Source organism: Bufo bufo, chromosome 2, assembly GCF_905171765.1.
Source record: "Bufo bufo chromosome 2, aBufBuf1.1, whole genome shotgun sequence".
Taxonomy (NCBI): domain Eukaryota; kingdom Metazoa; phylum Chordata; class Amphibia; order Anura; family Bufonidae; genus Bufo; species Bufo bufo.
This window is the reverse complement of record NC_053390.1, coordinates 468,105,270-468,126,677: the sequence shown is the minus strand read 5'-3', so window position 1 is coordinate 468,126,677 and position 21,408 is coordinate 468,105,270. Positions and strand designations below refer to the sequence as shown.

The window sequence follows — 21,408 nt, the reverse complement described above, 5'->3', positions numbered from 1 at the left end:
ACCTGTAATATTATTACACTCCAGAAAAACATTCAGGCCCCTCTTGAACTTGTTTAGTGAGTTTACCATCCCCAGCATTCTCTATACTTTCTAGACAAAGAATGAACAGAATATATGCGTAATTTATACTGGAACAAACTCATATTCCACATAAACAGGTGTATACTGAATTCCCTGTGCTTTCTAGACGGGAATGAACAGGATATATGTGTAGTTTATAGTTGAATGAACACATATTCTACATATACAGTTGTATACTGAATTTCCTGTGCTTCCTGGACAGAGAATGAACAGGATGTATGTGGCATTTATAGTGGAATTAATACAAATTCCACATACAGTTGTGTTCAAAATAATAGCAGTCAGACTAGATAATAATAATAATAGAAGTGTGGAGTTCAATTAGTGAGGTCATTCATTCTTTGAAAAACAGGTGGCAATTATTGCCCTTATTTAAAGAGGACCTTTCACTACTCTACAAACTAAAAACTAACTATATCAGTGGGCAGAGCGGCGCCCAGGGGTCCCCCTGCACTTACTAGTATGTCTGGGCGCCGCTCCGTTCACCCGGTATAGGCTCCGGTGTCTGCGCTCCCTCTGACTGATTTCTTGTATGAGGCGTGTCCCTTGCTGCAGCGCTGGCCAATCGCAGCGCACAGCTCATAGCCAGGCTATGAGCCGTGCGCTGCGATTGGCCAGCGCTGCAGCAAGGGACACGCCTCATACAAGAAATCACTCCAGTACAGCAGAGGGAGCGCAGACACCGGAGCCTATACCGGGTGAACGGAGCGGCGCCCAGACATACTAGTAAGTGCAGGGGGACCCCTGGGCGCCGCTCTGCCCACTGATATAGTTAGTTTTTAGTTTGTACAGTAGTGAAAGGTCCTCTTTAAGGAAGGAAGGCAGCAAATGTTGTACATGCTGGTTAAAGTGCATTTCTCTCTGAAATTCTGAGGAAAATGGGTCGTTCCAGACATTGTTCAGAAGAACAGCATACCTTGATTAAAAAGTTGATTGGAGAGGGGAAAACATATAAAGAATTGCAGAAAATGATAGGCTGCTCAGCTAAAATGATCGCAAATGCTTTAAAATGGCAACTAATACCTGGTTCCAGGCCAACAAGATTGATGTTATGGAGTGGCCAGCCCAATCCCCGGATCTTAATCCAATAGAAAACTTGTGGGGTGACATCAAAAATGCAGTTTCTGAGGCAAAACCAAGAAATAGAGAACTGTGGAATGTAGTCCAGTCATCCTGGGATGAATACCTGTTCACAGGTGCCAGAAGTTGGCTGATTCCATGCAACACAGGTGTACAGCAGTTCTCAGAAACAGTGGTTATACAACTGAATATTAGTTAAGTGATTCAAAGGAAAGCAAAATCTTCAAACATTTTTCAGTTTATATAGTGAATGTTTGAGTTTGTAAAGAAGAATACAAACACTGCTATTTTTTTGAACAGTCACTTGTCTTAATTTTTTTTTAGAAGAACAATGCAAATTTGATATATTTTTCTTCATGTTTTGAGTTGGAATAGAATGTGTAGTGTTCCCAATGCATTTGTGTGTATGTAAATAAAAGCTATTAGAAGGATTTTGAGCTTTATTCACTTTTTTAAACACACTGCTATTATTTTGAACACAACTGTATACAGGTGTATAGTGAATTCCCTGCGCTTTTTAGATGGGGAAAAACAGGATATACAGGTATGCATAGTTTATGCTGGAATGAACTCATATTTCACATATACAGGTGCCTACTGAATTCCCTGTGCTTCTTAGATGGGCAATGAACAGGATATATGCGTAGCTTATAGTAGAATGAACAGATATTGCATATATACTACTCACAAAAAGTTAGGAATATTTGGCTTGTGGATGAAATTACAGGATGAACCTAAAATGCAGGTGAACTTAATGTGACCTTCTCTAAACTTTTGAATGCACATGTCCAACTATTCAATGTTTCAGTACTTTTAGCACAACTTGCTGTTCTCTAACAAGAAGCTTAATGGCAAAATTCACAACGGGTGTTTGATCCATGAATCTCCCAATAAATTTTCTGGTTCAATTAGAATTGGTATTTAAACAGTCCTCCTCATCATGCTGTTCAAATTTTTACATCATGAGACCAAGACAACACCTAACAATTGATCAGCAATACCTTGCCATTCAAGCAGGATATTCTTACACGAAAGTGGCCACTGAGCTTAGAGTGTCACAGAGTGTCATCAGCAGGTTCCTATAGAGATACAGAGAGACTGGAAGAGTCACAGAAAGGCATAGGAGTGGATGTCCTTTGGCCACATCCCACACTGATGACTGCTTCAGGCCTCACGCACACTGCCGTTGTGTGCCCGTGGCTGTATTGTTGCCCGCACACGGCGGGTCCGCAATACACGGGCACCGGCCTGTGTGCACTCCGCATCATGGATGCGGACCCATTCACTTGAATGGGTCCGCAATCACAGAGATGCGGAACAGAATCACTACGGAGTGCTTTGTGGTGTTTCTGGCCGTGCCTCCACACCGCAATAAAATAGAACTTGTTCTATTTTTTTGCGGTGCAGACGGATCACAGACCCAGAATCTATGCTGGACGAGGGACCAGTAGGCCTCAGTGCTATTCACTGATGAAACTAAATTCACATTGAGCATAAATGATGGCTTCCAACTATGTTGGAGAGGTCAGGGAGAGCGCTATGCGTCAGCCACTGTTGTCACCAGATGAGCCTTTGGTGGTGGTGTTGTTACAGTGTGGACTGCCCTACACTTTGTGAATGGTACAGTGACAAGCCCATACTACTTGAATAACATCATTAATCCAGTCATTGCGCCTCTGCATGAACAACACAGGCGTAATTTCATCTTCATGGACAACAATGCACCAGCTCATCGAGGTCGCATCATTAGGGAACGGCTACTGGAGACTGGGGTACCTCAAATGGAGTAGCCTGCACTTTCTTCAGACCTGAACCCATTGAAAATCTATGGGATCAGCTGAGTCGCCATGTAGAGGCTCGTAACTTTGTACCCCAGAACCTCAATGACCTGTTGGCCACCCTTCAAGAAGAGTGGGAAGCCACGCCTCAGCAGAAAGTCGACCTGTAAAGAACATGAGATGTTGTTGTCAAGCTGCAATTGATACTAAACGCCACATGACAAGTTTTTGAGACATTGACATTTTTTGTGGGGGGTATACCCACCACTGTTGTCGGCTTTTGTTTTAATAAGTTGTTTTTTCACTCTTGCATGCTTCTACTTAAATGCCCTACTTTCATAACGTGACATTTTTACCACATATACAGGTGAATACAGAATTTTCTGTGCTTCCTAGACAGGGAATGAAAATGATATATGCGTAGTTTATACTGGAATGAACACAAATTTCACATATAGAGGTATATACTGAGATCCCTATGCTTCCTAAACGGAGAATGAACATATATATGCAGAGTTTATAATGGAATGAACATACAGTTGCAGGAAAAAATATGTGAACCATTTGGAATTATATGGATTTCTGCACAAATTGGTCATAAAATGTGATCTGATCTTCATCTAAGTCAGAACAATAGACAATCACAGTCTGCTTAAACTAATAACACACAAAGAATTAAATGTTACCATGTTTTTTTATTGAACATACCATGTAAACATTCACAGTCAGGTGGAAAAAGTATGTGAATCCTTGGATTTAATAACTGGTTGAAGCTCCTTTGGCAGCAATAACTTCAACCAAACGTTTCTTGTAGTTGCAGATCAGACGTGCACAACAGTCAGGAGTAATTCCTGACCATTCCTCTTTACAGAACAGTTTCAGTTCAGCAATATTCTTGGGATGTCTGGTGTGAATCGCTTTCTTGGGGTCATGCCACAGTATCTCAATCGGGTTAAGGTCAGTACTCTGACTGGGCCACTCCAGAAGGCGTATTTTCTTCTGTTTAAGCCATTCTGTTGTTGATTTACTTCTATGCTTTGGGTCGTTGTCCTGTTGCAACACCCATCTTCTGTTGAGCTTCAGCTGGTGGACAGGTGGCCTTAAGTTCTCCTGCAAAATGTCTTTATAAACTTGGGAATTCATTTTTCCTTCGATTATAGCAATCCGTCTAGGCCCTGATGCAGCAAAGCAGCCCCAAACCATGATGCCCCCACCATCATACTTCACAGTTGGGATGAGGTTTTGATGTTGGTGTGCTGTGCCTCTTTTTCCCCACACAATGTTGTGTGTTTCTTCCAAACAACTCAACTTTGGTTTCATCTGTCCACAGAATATTTTGCCAGTACTGCTGTGGAACATCCAGGTGCTCTTGTGCAAACTGTAAACGTGCAGCAATGTTTTTTTTGGACAGCAGTGGCTTCCTCTGTGGTATCCTCCCATGAAATTCATTCTTGTTTAGTGTTTTACGTATCGTAAATTCGCTAACAGGGATGTTAGCATATGTCAGATACTTTTGTAAGTCTTTAGCTGAAGCTCTAGGATTCTTCTTCACCTCATTGAGCAGTCTGCACTGTGCTCTTGCAGTCATCTTTACATGATGGCCACTCCTAGGGAGAGTAGCAGCAGTGCTGAACTTTCTCCATTATAGACAATTTGTCTTACTGTGGACTGATGAACAGCAAGGCTTTTGGAGAAACTTTTATAACTCTTTCCAGCTTTATACAAGTCAACAATTCTTAATCATAGGTCTTCTGAGAGCTCTTTTGTGCGAGACATCATTCACATCAGGCAATGCTTCTTCTGAAAAGCTAACCCAGAACTGGTGTGTGTTTTTTATAAGGAAGGGCAGCTGTAACCAACACCTCCAATCTCAACTCATTGATTGGACTCCAGTTGGCTGACACCTCACTCCAATTAGCTCTTGGAGATGTCAGTAGTCTAGGGGTTCAAATACTTTTTCCATCTGCACTGTCAATATTTACATGGTGTGTTTAATAAAAACATGGTAACATTTTATTCTTTGTTGTTATTAGTTTAAGCAGACTGTGATTATCCATTGTTGTGACTTAGATGAAGATCAGATCATATTTTATGACCAATTTGTGCAGAAATCCATATCATTCCATAGGGTTCACATACTTTTTCTTGCAACTGTAAGTCCTATATATAGAGGTATATACTGAATTTCTTGTACTGGACAGGATAACTCTGTAGTTTATACTGGAATAAACACATTCCACGTATACATGTGTAAACAGAATTCCCTGAGCTGATTAGACAGGGAATGAACAGGATATATGTGTAGTTTATAGTGTAATAAACACAAATACCACATATACAGGTGTATACTGAATTTCCTGTGCTTCCTAGACAAGGAATGAACTAGATGTATGTGTAGTTTATACTGGAATGAGCACATATTTAACGTATACAGGTGTATACTGAATATCCTGTTCTTTCTAGACAGGGAATGAATGAAATATATGCGTAGTTTATACTGGAATGAACACACATATACAGGTGTATACGGAATTCACTGTGGTTTCTACACAGGGAATAAACAGGATATATGCATCATTTATAGTGGAATAAACAGATATTCTACATACAGTCAGGTCCATAAATATTGGGACATTGACACAATTGTAACATTTTTGGCTCTATACACGACCACAATGGATTTGAAATTAAACTAACAAGATGCCCTTTAACTGCAGACTGTCAGCTTTAATTTGAGGGTATTTACATCCAAATCTGGTGAACGGTGTAGGAATTACAACAGTTTGCATATGTGCCTCACACTTGTTAAGGAACCAAAAGTAATGGGACAATTGCCTTCTCAGCTGTTCCATGACCAGGTGTGTGTTCCTCCCTTATTATCCCAATTACAATGAGCAGATAAAAGGTCCAGAGTTCATTTCAAGTGTGCTATTTGCATTTGAAATCTGTTGCTGTCAACTCTCAAGATGAGATCCAAAGAGCTGTCAATATCAGTGAAGCAAGCCATCATTAGGCTGAAAAAACAAAACAAACCCATCAGAAAGATAGCAAAAACATTAGGCGTGGCCAAAACAACTGCTTGGAACATTCTTAAAAAGAAGGAACGCACCGGTGAGCTCAGTGACACCAAAAGACCCGGAAGACCCTGGAAAACAACTGTGGTGGATGACCGAAGAATTCTTTCCCTGGTGAAGAAAACACCCTTCACAACAGTTGGCCAGATCAAGAACACTCTCCAGGAGGTAGGTGTATGTGTGTCAAAGTCAACAATCAAGAGAAGACTTCACCAGAGTGAATACAGAGGGTTCACCACAAGATGTAAGCCATTGGTGAGCCTCAAAAATAGGAAGACCAGATTAGAGTTTGCCAAACGACATCTAAAAAAGACCTCACAGTTCTGGAACAACATCCTATGGATGGATGAGACCAAGATCAACTTGTACCAGAGTGATGGGAAGAGAAGAGTATGGAGAAGGAAAGGAACTGTTCATGATCCTAAGCATACCACCTCATCAGTGAAGCATGGTGGTTGTAGTGTCATGGCGTGGGCATGTATGGCTGCCAATGCAACTGGTTCTCTTGTATTTATTGATGATGTGACTGCTGACAAAAGCAGCAGGATGAATTCTGAAGTGTTTCGGGCAATATTATCTGCTCATATTCAGCCAAATGCTTCAGAACTCATTGGATGGCGCTTCACAGTGCAGATGGACAATGACCCAAAGCATACTGCAAAAGCAACCAAAGAGTTTTTAAGGGAAAGAAGTGGAATGTTATGCAATGGCCAAGTCAATCACCTGACCTGAATCCGATTGAGCATGCATTTCACTGGCTGATGTTTTGGTCACTTTTGAATGCTGGCGGTGCTTTCACTCTAGTGGTAGCATGAGACGGAGTCTACAACCCACACAAGTGGCTCAGGTAGTGCAGCTTATCCAGGATGGCACATCAATGCGAGCTGTGGCAAGAAGGTTTGCTGTGTCTGTCAGCGTAGTGTCCAGAGCATGGAGGCGCTACCAGGAGACAGGCCAGTACATCAGGAGATGTGGAGGAGGCCGTAGGAGGGCAACAACCAAGCAGCAGGACCGCTACCTCCGCCTTTGTGCAAGGAGGAACAGGAGGAGCACTGCCAGAGCCCTGCAAAATGACCTCCAGCAGGCCACAAATGTGCATGTGTCTGCTCAAATGGTCAGAAACAGACTCCATGAGGGTGATATGAGGGCCCGACGTCCACAGGTGGGGGTTGTGCTTACAGCCCAACACCGTGCAGGACGTTTGGCATTTGCCAGAAAACACCAAGATTGGCAAATTCGCCACTGGCGCCCTGTGCTCTTCACAGATGAAAGCAGGTTCACACTGAGCACATGTGACAGACGTGACAGAGTCTGGAGACGCCGTGGAGAACGTTCTGCTGCCTGCAACATCCTCCAGCATGACCGGTTTGGCATTGGGTCAGTAATGGTGTGCAGTGGCATTTCTTTGGAGGGCCGCACAGCCCTCCATGTGCTCGCCAGAGGTAGCCTGACTGCCACTAGGTACCGAGATGAGATCCTCAGACCCCTTGTGAGACCATATGCTGGTGCGGTTGGCCCTGGGTTCCTCCTAATGCAAGACAATGCTAGACCTCATGTGGCTGAAGTGTGTCAGCAGTTCCTGCAAGACGAAGGCATTGATGCTATGGACTGGCCCGCCTGTTCCCCAGACCTGAATCCAATTGAGCACATCTGGGACATCATGTCTCGCTCTATCCACCAACGTCACATTGCACCACAGACTGTCCAGGAGTTGGCAGATGCTTTAGTCCAGGTCTGGGAGGAGATCCCTCAGGAGACCGTCCGCCACCTCATCAGGAGCATGCACAGGCATTGTAGGGAGGTCATACAGGCACGTGGAGGCCACACACACTACTGAGCCTCATTTTGACTTGTTTTAAGGACATTACATCAAAGTTGGATCAGCCTGTAGTGTGTTTTTCCACTTTAATTTTGAGTGTGACTCCAAATCCAGACATCCATGGGTTGAAAAATTTGATTTCCATTTTTAATTTTTGTGTGATTTTGTTGTCAGCACATTCAACTATGTAAAGAACAAAGTATTTCAGAAGAATATTTAATAATTCAGATCTAGGATGTGTTATTTTTGTGTTCCCTTTATTTTTTTGAGCAGTGTATATACATAGGGGGTCATTTAGTAAGACCTGCGCTAGCAGTAGATTGTCACGGATGATGTTGCAGTTAGCTGGAAGTTATGGATAAATATCTGACTGGCTTGATCCCAAACTAAGGAGCATAAAGGTGACCCCTATAAAACCCTAAGAGCTCACCCTGACTGCTAAGCACATACAAGGGTCTCAGAGGTAGACAATTGCATGCCCTCGTACCTAGACTGTGTGACACCTGAAAACCCTATAATAGTGAGGGGACACGACCACCGGCTCCCTGCACTTAATACGGAGGGAGTCAGGGTCACCTAGAATCAAGCCAGCAAGGAAACACAATACATGAAAAGACTTATCTGAACAAGCAGCAACAGAAGTTTCCAGCAGTGAACGCTTCCATCCAGGAAGTAGTATAAACCGCGAAGTGACTCAGTATGGGAGGGAATATAAAGGAAAGAGGATTAGTCTAAATAGGTGACACGTGGGAGAAGGAAATGAGATGACAAAGTGAAACCAAAACAAAGAACATCATGCAAGAGGTAGAAAAGGACGTCTGCCAAACCTTCTCACAGAAGTGGCGGTGACATAGATCTGTCGAAGTCATGTAGAGGTGCCGAACTCTACATAACTTCGTCAGATCCACTGACGCTTCTAAATCTATGCCTGCACCCTTGCTGGCGCAGATTTAGACCATTTTCTACACCTAAAGCAGGCGTAGAAAATTATGAATTAGATAGGCCTGCCAACCCGTCCCCTTTCCCCGCCCACGCCACGCCCAATTTTTTTAGATCTGGCGTGAGCAGGGAAATGTCGCAATCTGAGCCAGAAATACAACTAACAGAGACATATTTATGTTAGTAAATAACCCCCATCGTTTATGGTGGAATGAACACAAGATCCACATATACAGGTGTACACTGAATTCCTTGTGCTTCTTAGGGTACAGCCATACAGAGTTTTTTGGCAGAGGTTTTGAGGCAGATCTGCCTGCGGAATTTCCTGCCAAAGTCAGAAGTGTATCCACCAGGAATAAGAAGTATAAGTCCATCCTTTATATTTTGGATTCCTTTCGAATCCACTTCTGGGTTTGGCTAAAAATCCTGCCGGTAGACCTGCCCAAAAACCTCTGTGTAGCTGTACCCTAAGGAGCACAGGGAATTCAGTTTTCACGTGTACATGTGGATTATGTGTTCATTCCACTATAAACTACACATATATTCTGTTCATTCCCCATCTAGAAAGCACGGGGAATCCAGTATACACCTGTATATATGGAGAATGTGTTCATTCCACTATAAACTATACATATATTCTGTTCATTCCCCATCTAGAAAGCACGGGGAATCCAGTATACACCTGTATATATGGAGAATGTGTTAATTCCACTATAAACTACACATATATTCTGTTCATTCCCCATCTAGAAAGCACGGGGAATCCAGTATACACCTGTATATGTGGAATATGTGCTCATACCTGTATAAACTGCACATATATCCTGTTCATTTCCTGTCGAAGAAGCACTGGGAATTCACCATACACCTGTGTTTCTTGAATATATGTTTATTCCATTTCTAACAAGTACAGGAAACTCGTATGTGGAGATATACAGTCGTGGCCAAAAGTTTTGAGAATGACACAAATATTAGTTTTCACAAAGTTTGCTGCTAAACTGCTTTTAGATCTTTGTTTCAGTTGTTTCTGTGATGTAGTGAAATATAATTACACGCACTTCATACGTTTCAAAGGCTTTTATCGACAATTACATGACATTTATGCAAAGAGTCAGTATTTGCAGTGTTGGCCCTTCTTTTTCAGGACCTCTGCAATTCGACTGGGCATGCTCTCAATCAACTTCTGGGCCAATTCCTGACTGATAGCAACCCATTCTTTCATAATCACTTCTTGGAGTTTGGCAGAATTAGTGGGTTTTTGTTTGTCCACCCGCCTCTTGAGGATTGACCACAAGTTCTCAATGGGATTAAGATCTGGGGAGTTTCCAGGCCATGGACCCAAAATGTCAACGTTTTGGTCCCCGAGCCACTTAGTTATCACTTTTGCCTTATGGCACGGTGCTCCATCGTGCTGGAAAATGCATTGTTCTTCACCAAACTGTTGCTGGATTGTTGGAAAAAGTTGCTGTTGGGGGGTGTTTTGGTACCATTCTTTATTCATGGCTGTGTTTTTGGGCAAAATTGTGAGTGAGCCCACTCCCTTGGATGAGAAGCAACCCCACACATGAATGGTCTCAGGATGCTTTACTGTTGGCATGACACAGGACTGATGGTAGCGCTCACCTTTTCTTCTCCGGACAAACCTTTTTCCAGATGCCCCAAATAATCGGAAAGACTTCATCGGAGAATATGACTTTGCCCCAGTCCTCAGCAGTCCATTCACCATACTTTCTGCAGAAGATCAATCTGTCCCTGATGTTTTTTTTGGAGAGAAGTGGCTTCTTTGCTGCCCTTCTTGACACCAGGCCATCTTCCAAAAGTATTCGCCTCACTGTGCGTGCAGATGCGCTCACACCTGCCTGCTGCCATTCCTGAGCAAGCTCTGCACTGGTGGCACTCCGATCCCGCAGCTGAATCCTCTTTAGGAGACGATCCTGGCGCTTGCTGGACTTTCTTGGACGCCCTGAAGCCTTCTTAACAAGAAATGAACCTCTTTCCTTGAAGTTCTTGATGATCCTATAAATTGTTGATTGAGGTGCAATCTTAGTAGCCACAATATCCTTGCCTGTGAAGCCATTTTTATGCAACGCAATGATGGCTGCACGCGTTTCTTTGCAGGTCACAATGGTTAACAATGGAAGAACAATGATTTCAAGCATCACCCTCCTTTTAACATGTCAAGTCTGCCATTTTAACCCAATCAGCCTGACATGATGATCTCCAGCCTTGTGCTCGTCAACATTCTCACCTGAGTTAACAAGACGATTACTGAAATGATCTCAGTAGGTCCTTTAATGACAGCAATGAAATGCAGTGGAAAGTTTTTTTTGGGATTAAGTTAATTTTCATGGCAAAGAAGGACTATGCAATTCATCTGATCACTCTTCATAACATTCTGGAGTATATGCAAATTGATATTATAAAAACTTAAGCAGCAACTTTTCCAATTTCCAATATTTATGTAATTCTCAAAACTTTTGGCCACGACTGTAGGAAACAATTTATTTCATAAAACTTACAATAAAATCACAATAAAAAATGGCAATATAATATAAATGTAATACAATGCAGTGGGGAACCATTAACAATTCACAATTAATTTAGGCTGAGACTGATAGCCCCAATATCCTCACTTTGATTTTCCGCGGAAATCCTGAAAATTCCCGGAGGAGGAAAATTGTGTGAGGCTGTCAGCCTCTGCCCAACTTTGCAATAATCTCCTATAACTATACAAATGCGAAATAACACACTTCTATGTATTAAATATGTCACTTATAGTGAAACCTGTGGTTATAATGCGCTTATATCTTTAAATGCCGCTGGGTATAAGCGCATTATAACCACAGGTTTTACTATAAGTGACATATTTAATACATAGAAGTGTGTTATTTCGCATTTGTATAGTTATAGGAGATTATTGTAAAGTTGGGCAGAGGCTGACAGCCTCACACAACTTTCCTCCTCTTGAAATTAAAGGGAATTTTCAGGATTTCCGCGGAAAATCAAAGTGAGGATATTGGGGCTATCAGTCTCAGCCTAAATTAATAGTGAATTGTTAATGGTTCCCCACTGCATTGTATTACATTTATATTATATTGCCATTTTTTTTTGTGATTTTATTGTAAGTTTTATGAAATAAATTGTTTCCTATATCTCCACATACGAGTGCCCACCCACATCTTTTCCACTGTTTATTCCATTTTTGAGGGGTGATCTCAAATTCTGGTTGGTGCACCTACCTTGAGGGTAACAGAGGTGAGCTGATCTCTCCAATTGTTTTTCCTAAGTACAGCAAACTGATTATACCTTTTTCTATGACTTTATAAATTAATAATATTCATTTTTTTTGTGTGTCCCCTGTATTTTCTCTGCTACATTGTTTGTATATACTGTACTAGGTGAAACCTTTGATTTTTGAGAACTCCTTTGGAAAATGAAAGGTGGAATCTGATTTGTTGCTATAGGCAACTAAGCTAGTTTACCTTTACACCAGTTTTGATCAAATCTACCCCAGTGTTCTTCTAATTCTGCTTTATAACAAATACATTAGGAACATTGCTCAAGGTATGGAGTATCTTGAAGAAAAACGACTGGTACATCGGGATTTAGCTGCACGGAACATTTTAGTGTCAGAGAGCGATGAGGCAAAAATCAGTGACTTTGGTCTGTCCAAGTCTAAGCTCTTACCCGAGGATGTCACTAGGCTTCCTATCAAGTGGACTGCTCCAGAAGCATTACAACATAATGTGAGTAGAAATGTTACCTTCTAAGTTACAACTTTTAGGCCTCTTTCACACGGGCGTCGCGTGTGAGGGCCGGATAGGATGCCGGTGCGTCGCGGGAAAATGCACAATTTTTCCACGCGAGTGGAAAGCGTTTTAATGCGTTTTGCACACACGTGAGAAAAATCGGCATGTTTGGTACCCAGACCCGAACCCGGACTTCTTCACAGAAGTTCGGGTTTGGGTTTGGGATCGGTGTTGTGTAGATTTTATTATTTTCCCTTATAACATGGTTATAAGGGAAAATAATAGCATTCTTAATACAGAATGCTAAGTAAATTAGGGATGGAGGGGATAAAAAAAAATATATTAAACTCACCTCATCCACTTGTTCGCGCAGCCCGGCTTGTCTTCTTTCTTCTTCTTTGAGGACCTTGGAGAAAAGAACCTTTGGTGACGTCGCTGCGCTCATCACATGGTCCATCACATGATCCACCACATGGTCCATCACCATGGTGATGGACCATGTGATGAGCGCAGTGATGTCACCAAAGGTCCTTTTTTCCTAGGTGCTCAAAGAAGAAGAAAGAAGACAAGCCAGGCTGCGCGAAGTGGATGAGGTGAGTTTAATTTTGAAAAAAATAATTTAACCCCTCCATCCCTAATTTACTTAGCATTCTGTATTAAGAATGCTATTATTTTCCCTTATAACCATGTTAAACAATAACATTTTGTTCATAGGAATTCAAATCAGCATGGCAACATGAGACATGATATTGATATAAAATAACTAAAACACCAGAAATGGAGAATTCTGTATACTGTAAGGCCCGTGTGAAAGGGGCCTTACAGTATACAGAATTCTCAATTTCTGGCGTTTTAGTTATTTTATATCAATATCATGTCTCATGTTGCCATGCTGATTTGAATTCCTATGAACAAAATGTTATTGTTTAGAAATTCCACACCGTGTAGGTCTACATACTCCTTAACGACAAGAAAAAAACAAAAAAGTTTTGCACAGCTCACCCTAAGTTTGCGTAATCCAGAAACTCCCATAATGTGAAGGAAAAGGCAGCACGGATGAATCCCCCACATCTGGGGTCATGAGAGACTTCAGTGAGAAATTTTCAATGGATCCAGCACCTTGAAATTTAGGATAAAACGTTACTTTTATTTACAGAAATCCATGAAGCGCAAATCACGCTTCATCAAGGCAGATTGACCAATGGAGTGGAGGGTAAACCTGATATGTCACCACCCTTCTCCTGCAGCTGTCCGCATGGCTGAATGATTAGAAAAAATTTCAGGTGGGGAAAACCTCATTAGTATGCAAGTGCAAATATCTAAAAACAAGCGCTGGTCATATTAGGTGTACATCAACTGGCATAAGTAATAAAATTTATAATAATAGTCAGGTTAGTGTACTTTCACACTTGCGGCAGAGGATTCCGGCCTCTGATGGCATTTGTCAGACGGATCAGCATCCTGATCCATATGACAAATGCATTAAAATGCCGGATGCGTCTCTCCGGTGTCATCCGGCATTTATTTTTTTTGCACATTTTTGCGGTCTGAGCATGTGCACACCACAATGCCGGATCCGTTTTGCCGCAACACATGGGGCCTGATCCGGCATTAATGCATTTCAATGGGCAAGTGTTCCGGAGTTTTGGACGAAGATAAAACCGCAGCATGCTGCGGTATTATCTCCGTCCTGAAAAGGCAAAAAGACTGAACTGAAGACATCCTGATGCATCCTGAACGGATTGCTCACCATTCAGAATGCATTAGGATAAAACTGATCAGTTCTTTTCCGGTATTGAGCCCCTAGGACGGAACTCAATGCCGGAAAAGAATAACGCTAGTGTGAAAGTCCCCTTACAGAGTATCATAGTGTAAAAACTGATCCGCTGTTTAAAGAGGGCATTTTTTTAGTATTGCATTGCACTCATTTTGAGCTTTATTAAAAATATATAGTCCTTTTTTTCTGTACAGAGCTGAGATTCTCTAGTAGCACCCTTTGGATTTTCAGTCTTTTTCATCAGACCAGGAGTTGACAAACTCCTTATCTGTGCTCTCTGACCTCCTAAACTATTATAAAAACACAATTTGTTTTACATCAATTCATTTTGTTTACATATAATTATAAATATAAGTTTTAAGTATAACTATTATACATCTTATGCCTATATAGAACTATAATACATTTTACCTGATATACAACCATTATGTGTGTCTTCACCGCATGTGTTTAAGCCTACATGCACGCGAACATGGTTTGGTTCCGCATCCGAGCCGCATTTTTTGCGGCTCGGGTGTGAACCCATTCACTTCAATGGGGTCGCAAAAGATGCGGACAGCACTCAGTTGCTCCGTTCCGAAATCCTTGTTTGCGGACAAGGATTTGGCATTGTTACAATTGATCCGCAAAAAAAAACTGATGCCATACGCCATCCGTTTTTTTTGCGGATCTGCAATTTGCGGCCTACAAAACACAAACGTTCGTGTGCATGTAGGCTAAGTCAGGAGAGCTTTACTGGGCTTTTTCACATACATGCCCTTAAATCAGCTAAAATCCACCCATATGCTATGGCTCTCATCTAAGTACGCATTCACTCACAGATCCACATATAATTCCAAATAGTTGTACTGCATGCATATGCTATGGCTCCCTTCTTAGTACGTGTTCACACACACATTCGTATGTAATCTCAAACAGTCGAACTGCATACAATTTATTTTTATTTTTACATTTATAAAATTACAATTGGTTTTATATTTATTCATTTTGTTTACATACTATTATCAGTATAAGATTTAATATAATTAATACACATTTTATGTTTACATTTTGCCTGATACTTAGGCCTCTTGCACACGAATGTATTTTCTTTCCGTGTCCGTTCCGTTTTTTTTGCGGATTGTATACAAAACCATTCCTTTCAATGGGTCCGCAAAAAAATGGAAGGTACTCTGTGTGCATTCTGTTTCTGTATTTCCGTTCCGCAAAAAAATAGAACATGTCCTATTCTTGTCCGCATTACGGACAAGAATAGTACTGTTCTATTAGGTGCAAGCTATTCCGCAAAATACGGAATGCACACGGATGTCATCCGTATTTTTTGCAGACCGCAAAATACATATGGTCGTGTGCAAGAGGCCTTAATCATTGTGCATGTGTTCACTTTAGGGGAGCTACACTGGGCTTTATCATATATACGCCCTTAAACCAGCCATGATCCACTGATATGCTATGGCTCTCATCTTAGTATGTGTTCACACACAGATCTGCATGTAATCACAAACAGGCGTATTGTATGCATATGCTATGGCTCTCATCTTAGTACGTGTTCACACACAGATCTGCATGTAATCACAAACAGCGTTACTGCTTGCAACCTTAAACAGCGGATCAGTTTTTCCACTGTCATATTCTGCCTAACCTGATTATTATGATTAATTGTATTGCTTATGCCAGTGGATGTACACCTAATATGACCAGCACTTATTTTTATTTGCACTTTCACACTAAGGCCTCTTTCACACTTGCGTTGTTGGGATCCGGCATGCACTTCCGTTGCCGGAGGTGCCTGCCGGATCCGGAAAAACGCAAGTGTACTGAAAGCATTTGAAGACGGAACCGTCTTCCAAATGCTTTCAGTGTTACTATGGCACCCAGGACGCTATTAAAGTCCTGGTTGCCATAGTAGGAGCGGGGAGCGGGGGAGCGGTATACTTACAGTCCGTGCGGCTCCCGGGGCGCTCCAGAATGACGTCAGAGCGCCCCATGCGCATGGATGACGTGATCACATGGATCACGTGATCCATGCGCTTGGGGCGCCCTGACGTCACTCTGGAGCGCCCGGGGAGCCGCACGGACGGTGAGTACACTGCTCCCCCGCTCCCCACTACACTTACCATGGCTGTCAGGACTTTAGCGTCCCGGCAGCCATGGTAACCACTCTGAAAAAGCTAAATGTCGGCTCCGGCAATGCGCCGAAACGACGTTTAGCTTAAGGCCGGATCCGGATCAATGCCTTCCAATGGGCATTAATTCCGGATCCGGCCTTGCGGCAAGTGTTCCGGATTTTTGGCCGGAGCAAAAAGCGCAGCATGCTGCGGTATTTTCTCCGGCCAACAAACGTTCCGTACCGGAACTGAAGACATCCTGATGCATCCTGAACGGATTACTCTCCATTCAGAATGCATTAGGATAATCCTGATCAGGATTCTTCCGGCATAGAGCCCCGACGACGGAACTCTATGCCGGAAGACAATAACGCAGGTGTGAAAGAGCCCTAACATGAGAAGGTTTTCCCCACCTGAGATTTAATCTCTCAGCCATGCGAACAGCTGCAGGAGAAGGGTGGTGACATATCAGGTTTACACTCCACTAGGGATTGATGAAGCGTGGTTTGTGCGAAACGCGGCCCCTCCTCTCCGAGGACAACATCATGTAAATAAAAGTTATGTTTTATCCTAAATTCCAAGGCGCTAGATCCATTGAAAATTTGACAATGATGCTTCTCAACTGCATAGTCTTAATATTTAGCATTGTTTTATTACTGATTGTCTTCGTTCTCAGCCTTCCAACTTTAGGCCTCATGCACATGGCCGATGTTTGGGTCCGCATCCAAGCCGTCGTTTTTGCGGCTCGGATGCGGACCCATTCACTTTAACGGGGCAGCAAAAGATGCGGACAGCACTCCGTGTCGTGTGCATGTAGCCTTACTTTCATTTAGGCTGGGTTCACACTTGAGCGTTTTACAGCGCGTTCAAACGCGCTGTAAAATGCTGAACACACGAAAACCAATGCTTCCCTATGGCCCTGGTTCTCACTTGAGCGTTTTACAGCGCGTTTGAACGCGCTGAAAAACGCTCTACGCTCAAACAAGTTCTTGAGCTTCTTTGGGGCGTTTTGTTGCGCGTTTGCAGCCATAGGACACTGCTGTTAATCACACAAACGCGCGTAATACGCGCGTTGACTATGGACAAAAACGCGCGACAAAAACGCGCGACACAAACACGCGTTAAACGCGCATATCAAATATGCTCAAGTGTGAACCCAGTCTTACAATGATCTTGGGTATGTTGTTATTCTGTGTGGCTTCAGTCTAAACATTTGTGTGAGCCTCTAGGCTCCCCATCAATTTGCTTTTCTACACTCAGTATCTTAACTGACAAATTCTCTGTTGTTGAATATAGTATGCAATAATCATACGCTTTGGATAACTACATTCTTAAAAATTCCTTTTTTTTTTTTCTCTGCTTAAACCTTCAGAAATTCTCATCTCGGTCAGATGTTTGGAGTTTTGGGATACTGTTGTGGGAAATATTTTCTTATGGAAGGTCTCCATATCCAAAAATGGTAAGAGTCTATCTATCTATCTATCTATCTATCTATCTATCTATCTATCTATCTATCTATCTATCTATCTATCTTTCTATCTCTAATCTATCTAAGCAACATCTTTACATCTTTTTCTGCAGTCTGTGAGAGAAGTAGCTGAGAAGGTGCAGATTGGTTATCGCATGGATGCTCCTGAAAATTGCCAACCTGTTGTGTACACACTAATGAAAAGCTGCTGGGAAGATGATCCAGGCAAACGTCCCTCATTCAAGAAATTAAAAGAGAAGTTGGAAAAAATAAAAACAGCATAGAAAAGTATATTATTAAAGGGGTTTTCTAGGATTTTGATACTGATGACCATATCCTTAGGCCCCTTGGAGACGAGCGTGTCCGAATTAGGTCCCGATGCGTTGCAAATGTGTTCAGTGAAAAATGCACGATTTCACATGATTTGCCTGCAATCGCATTCACTTGTTCAGTTTTTATCGCGTGATGAAAAACTGAATGGATACAAACAACATCTCTTAGCAACCATCCGTGAAAAACGCATCGCAGCGCCATTCACTTCTATGAAATGAATGGGTCCGGACGCTTTCGCATCATGCATTGCACCCACGCGGAATACTCGCTCGTGTGAAAGGGGCCTTAGGATATGTTGTCAATATCTGATCAGTGGGGTCCAACACCCGGGACCCCATCCGATCAGCTGTTTGAGGAGGCACTGGCACTCCTGTAAGAGCCACAGCCATTTCGCAGCTAACTAAGGACAGTGCTGTAGATTGTAAAGCAGCTGTGCTTGGTATCGTGATCAGCCCCATTGAAGTGAAAGGGGCTGAGCACGATACCAAGCACAGCCGCTATACAATGTACAGCGCTGTGCTTGGTAAGCATGGAGGAGCATGTGGCGCTCACAGGCGCGCCAGTGCCTTCTCAAACAGCTGATTGCCAGGGGCCCCGGGTGCTGATCAGATACTGATGACCTATCATCAGTATAAAAATCCAGGAAAACCCCTTTAATAATATTGCTAGGCTAGCTTTTGGCACTAGTTAGATACAAAATAGGTTACATAAAGGGATGCGTCAAGCAACAACGTGGCAAAAAAGCCCCTCAGCAAAAGAGCTAACTCAGGGATAACTAGAAAAACCTATAAACGAACCCTGAGAATTGATAAGCTATAAAAATATTGTTTATTGAAATACATGATTAAAACATACAATGAGAAATGACAGACAAATCAGTAATTGAAAAAAAGTGTGGTACAATCCTGGGAGAGTTTAGTAAAACACGTGACCTAACAATAGAGCCTAAAGACAAGAATCTACTGCATAAAATATGTATGTACATATAGATGTCTTAATCAATAAAAGCAGAAGGTGCCATATATTGTAAAGTGCAAGTGCAAACTGCAAATGAGCAGTAAGGAATAGCAGCTCTGCAAGTACATAGATCATCAATTGAGTAGACATCTACAGGGTGGGCCATTTATATGGATACACCTTAATAAAATGGGAATGGTTGGTGATATTAACTTCCTGTTTGTGGCACATTAGTATATGTGAGGGGGGAAACTTTTGAAGATGGGTGGTGACCCGGCCATTTTGAAGTCGGCCATTTTGAATCCAACTTTTGTTTTCTCAATAGGAAGAGGGTCATTTGACACATCAAACTTATTGGGAATTTCACAAGAAAAACAATGGTGTGCTTGGTTTTAACGTAACTTTATTCTTTCATGAGTTATTTACAAGTTTCTGACCACTTATAAAATGTGTTCAATGTGCTGCCCATTGTGTTGGATTGTCAATGCAACCCTCTTCTCCCACTCTTCACACACTGATAGCAGAACCGCAGGAGAAATGCTAGCACAGGCTTCCAGTATCCGTAGTTTCAGGTGCTGCACATCTCGTATCTTCACAGCATAGACGATTGCCTTCAGATGATACGAGATGTGCCTTTTCTTTATGAATCGGTTGAGGTAGCGGAGATCTATGATCATGCGCCAACCTCCTGTGGCTTTGGGAACAAGGAAAGCTGGCGAATAAATGCCAGATCCAATCTTTTCTGGAGGAACCTCCTCCAAGGCCCCTTTCCTCCTGTATTCCAGTATAGACTCCTCCAACACCGTTTGCTTCTCGCGGGGAAGTAATCTTGTCAAAACAAATTTTTCTGGGGGAACAGAGAAAAATTCTATCCTGTACCCTGTCCTTATTATATTCAGGACCCAGGGATCTGGAACAAACTCTGTCCAGGTATTTAGAAAAAAAGTTTAACGGCCTCCGACTGGGAGGTCTGAAAGAATAGGAGTCAAATTTATGACTAGATCTGACGGAAGGGGAGGGCCGTCACTGGTCAGCTTTATTGTTTTTGTTCCCACCGGAACGATATGATCCTCCCCTCCTGGACCCACGGCCTCGCTGAGGCATGGATTGGCCCTGAAAGGGTCTGGACCCTCTACCCTGCCTACCCCTACCCCTAGGGGTTTGAGGGAGGCATTTACCTTTTTTATTGGCAAGACCCTCCATAATGCGGTCCAGTTCAGCCCCAAAAAGCCTTCCCGGCTCGTAAGGGAGGCTGCATAAATTATACTTGGAGGCATTATCTGCCACCCAAGGTTTTAGCCATAGTGGCCTCCTACCCGCTGAAGAGAGGGTCATAGCCTTAGAGGCTAATTTTAACTGCTGTGGGCCGGAGTCACACAGAAAATCTACGGCAAGTAGAATGGACTTAAACTGCGCCAGGATGTCATCACGGGATATGCCAGAGTCGATATCCGACTGCACCTGTCGGAGGCGTCTTTGAAGGAAGACGGCTACCTCCATAGAGGATATAGCCACAGATGCAGCAGCAGCAGCGGTGGAGTAAGATCTTCTCAAGGTGCATTCTACCCGCCTGTCCATCGGGTCCTGTAAGTTGGAGCCGTCATCAGCCGGGACAAGGGTCCTCTTAGACAATTTTGCGATTGCCAAATCAACTTTGGGCACAGTGCCCCATTGGTCTAATTGGGATGTCACAATGCCTTCTCAAGATGCTTCCATTCTAGCTTCATTAACCGATCTTTTGGCCAATCTAGCTACAGCTGGGTCAACTTTAGCCGGGGTTCCCCAGGATGAAGATTCCGCAGGATCCGTTTTATATACACTTCTAAACCTGGATCCTAAATTTATTCTTCCGACCGGCTGTTCCCATTCCTTAGACATTACGGCATCCAGAACTGGGTGTCCGGGAAACACTGACGCCTTCTTTTTAGGAAAATAAAAAAGATCCTCTTCATTATGTTTGCTGCATTTTTCCTTGTTGGCTTCCATAATATTCTTGACTTCTTTAATCAGATGATTTGTGTCCGCTTAGTCAAATAAAAAATTGTCCTCAATAACAGGAGAATCCGAAAATGAGGAGATCTCTCCTTCAGAGCGTGACGATTTCTCAGAAGAGGATGGGGAACGAGGTCTCCTTTTTGTACCCTTCTTCTTGGACTTGGATTTCTTAAGGAAGGATTTAAAGAGGGATACCATCTTGCTCGTCTCGTCGTCCGAAGAAACATCAGGGTGAGAACTCTGCTCACAA

At 42.6% G+C, this 21,408-nt stretch overlaps 1 protein-coding gene across 1 annotated transcript in view; it reads left to right on the top strand.

Moving 5' to 3' along the window:
• Window positions 1–18,157, top strand: part of MATK (megakaryocyte-associated tyrosine kinase) — a 224,199-nt gene extending 206,042 nt beyond the window's left edge. Inside the window, exons 9-11 of the mRNA XM_040419822.1 lie at window positions 12,322–12,517; window positions 17,778–17,864; window positions 17,987–18,157. Coding sequence (XP_040275756.1) covers window positions 12,322–12,517; window positions 17,778–17,864; window positions 17,987–18,157 — 454 coding nt within the window. The remainder of the gene's footprint in view (window positions 1–12,321; window positions 12,518–17,777; window positions 17,865–17,986) is intronic.
• The last annotated feature ends 3,251 nt before the right edge of the window (window positions 18,158–21,408 follow it).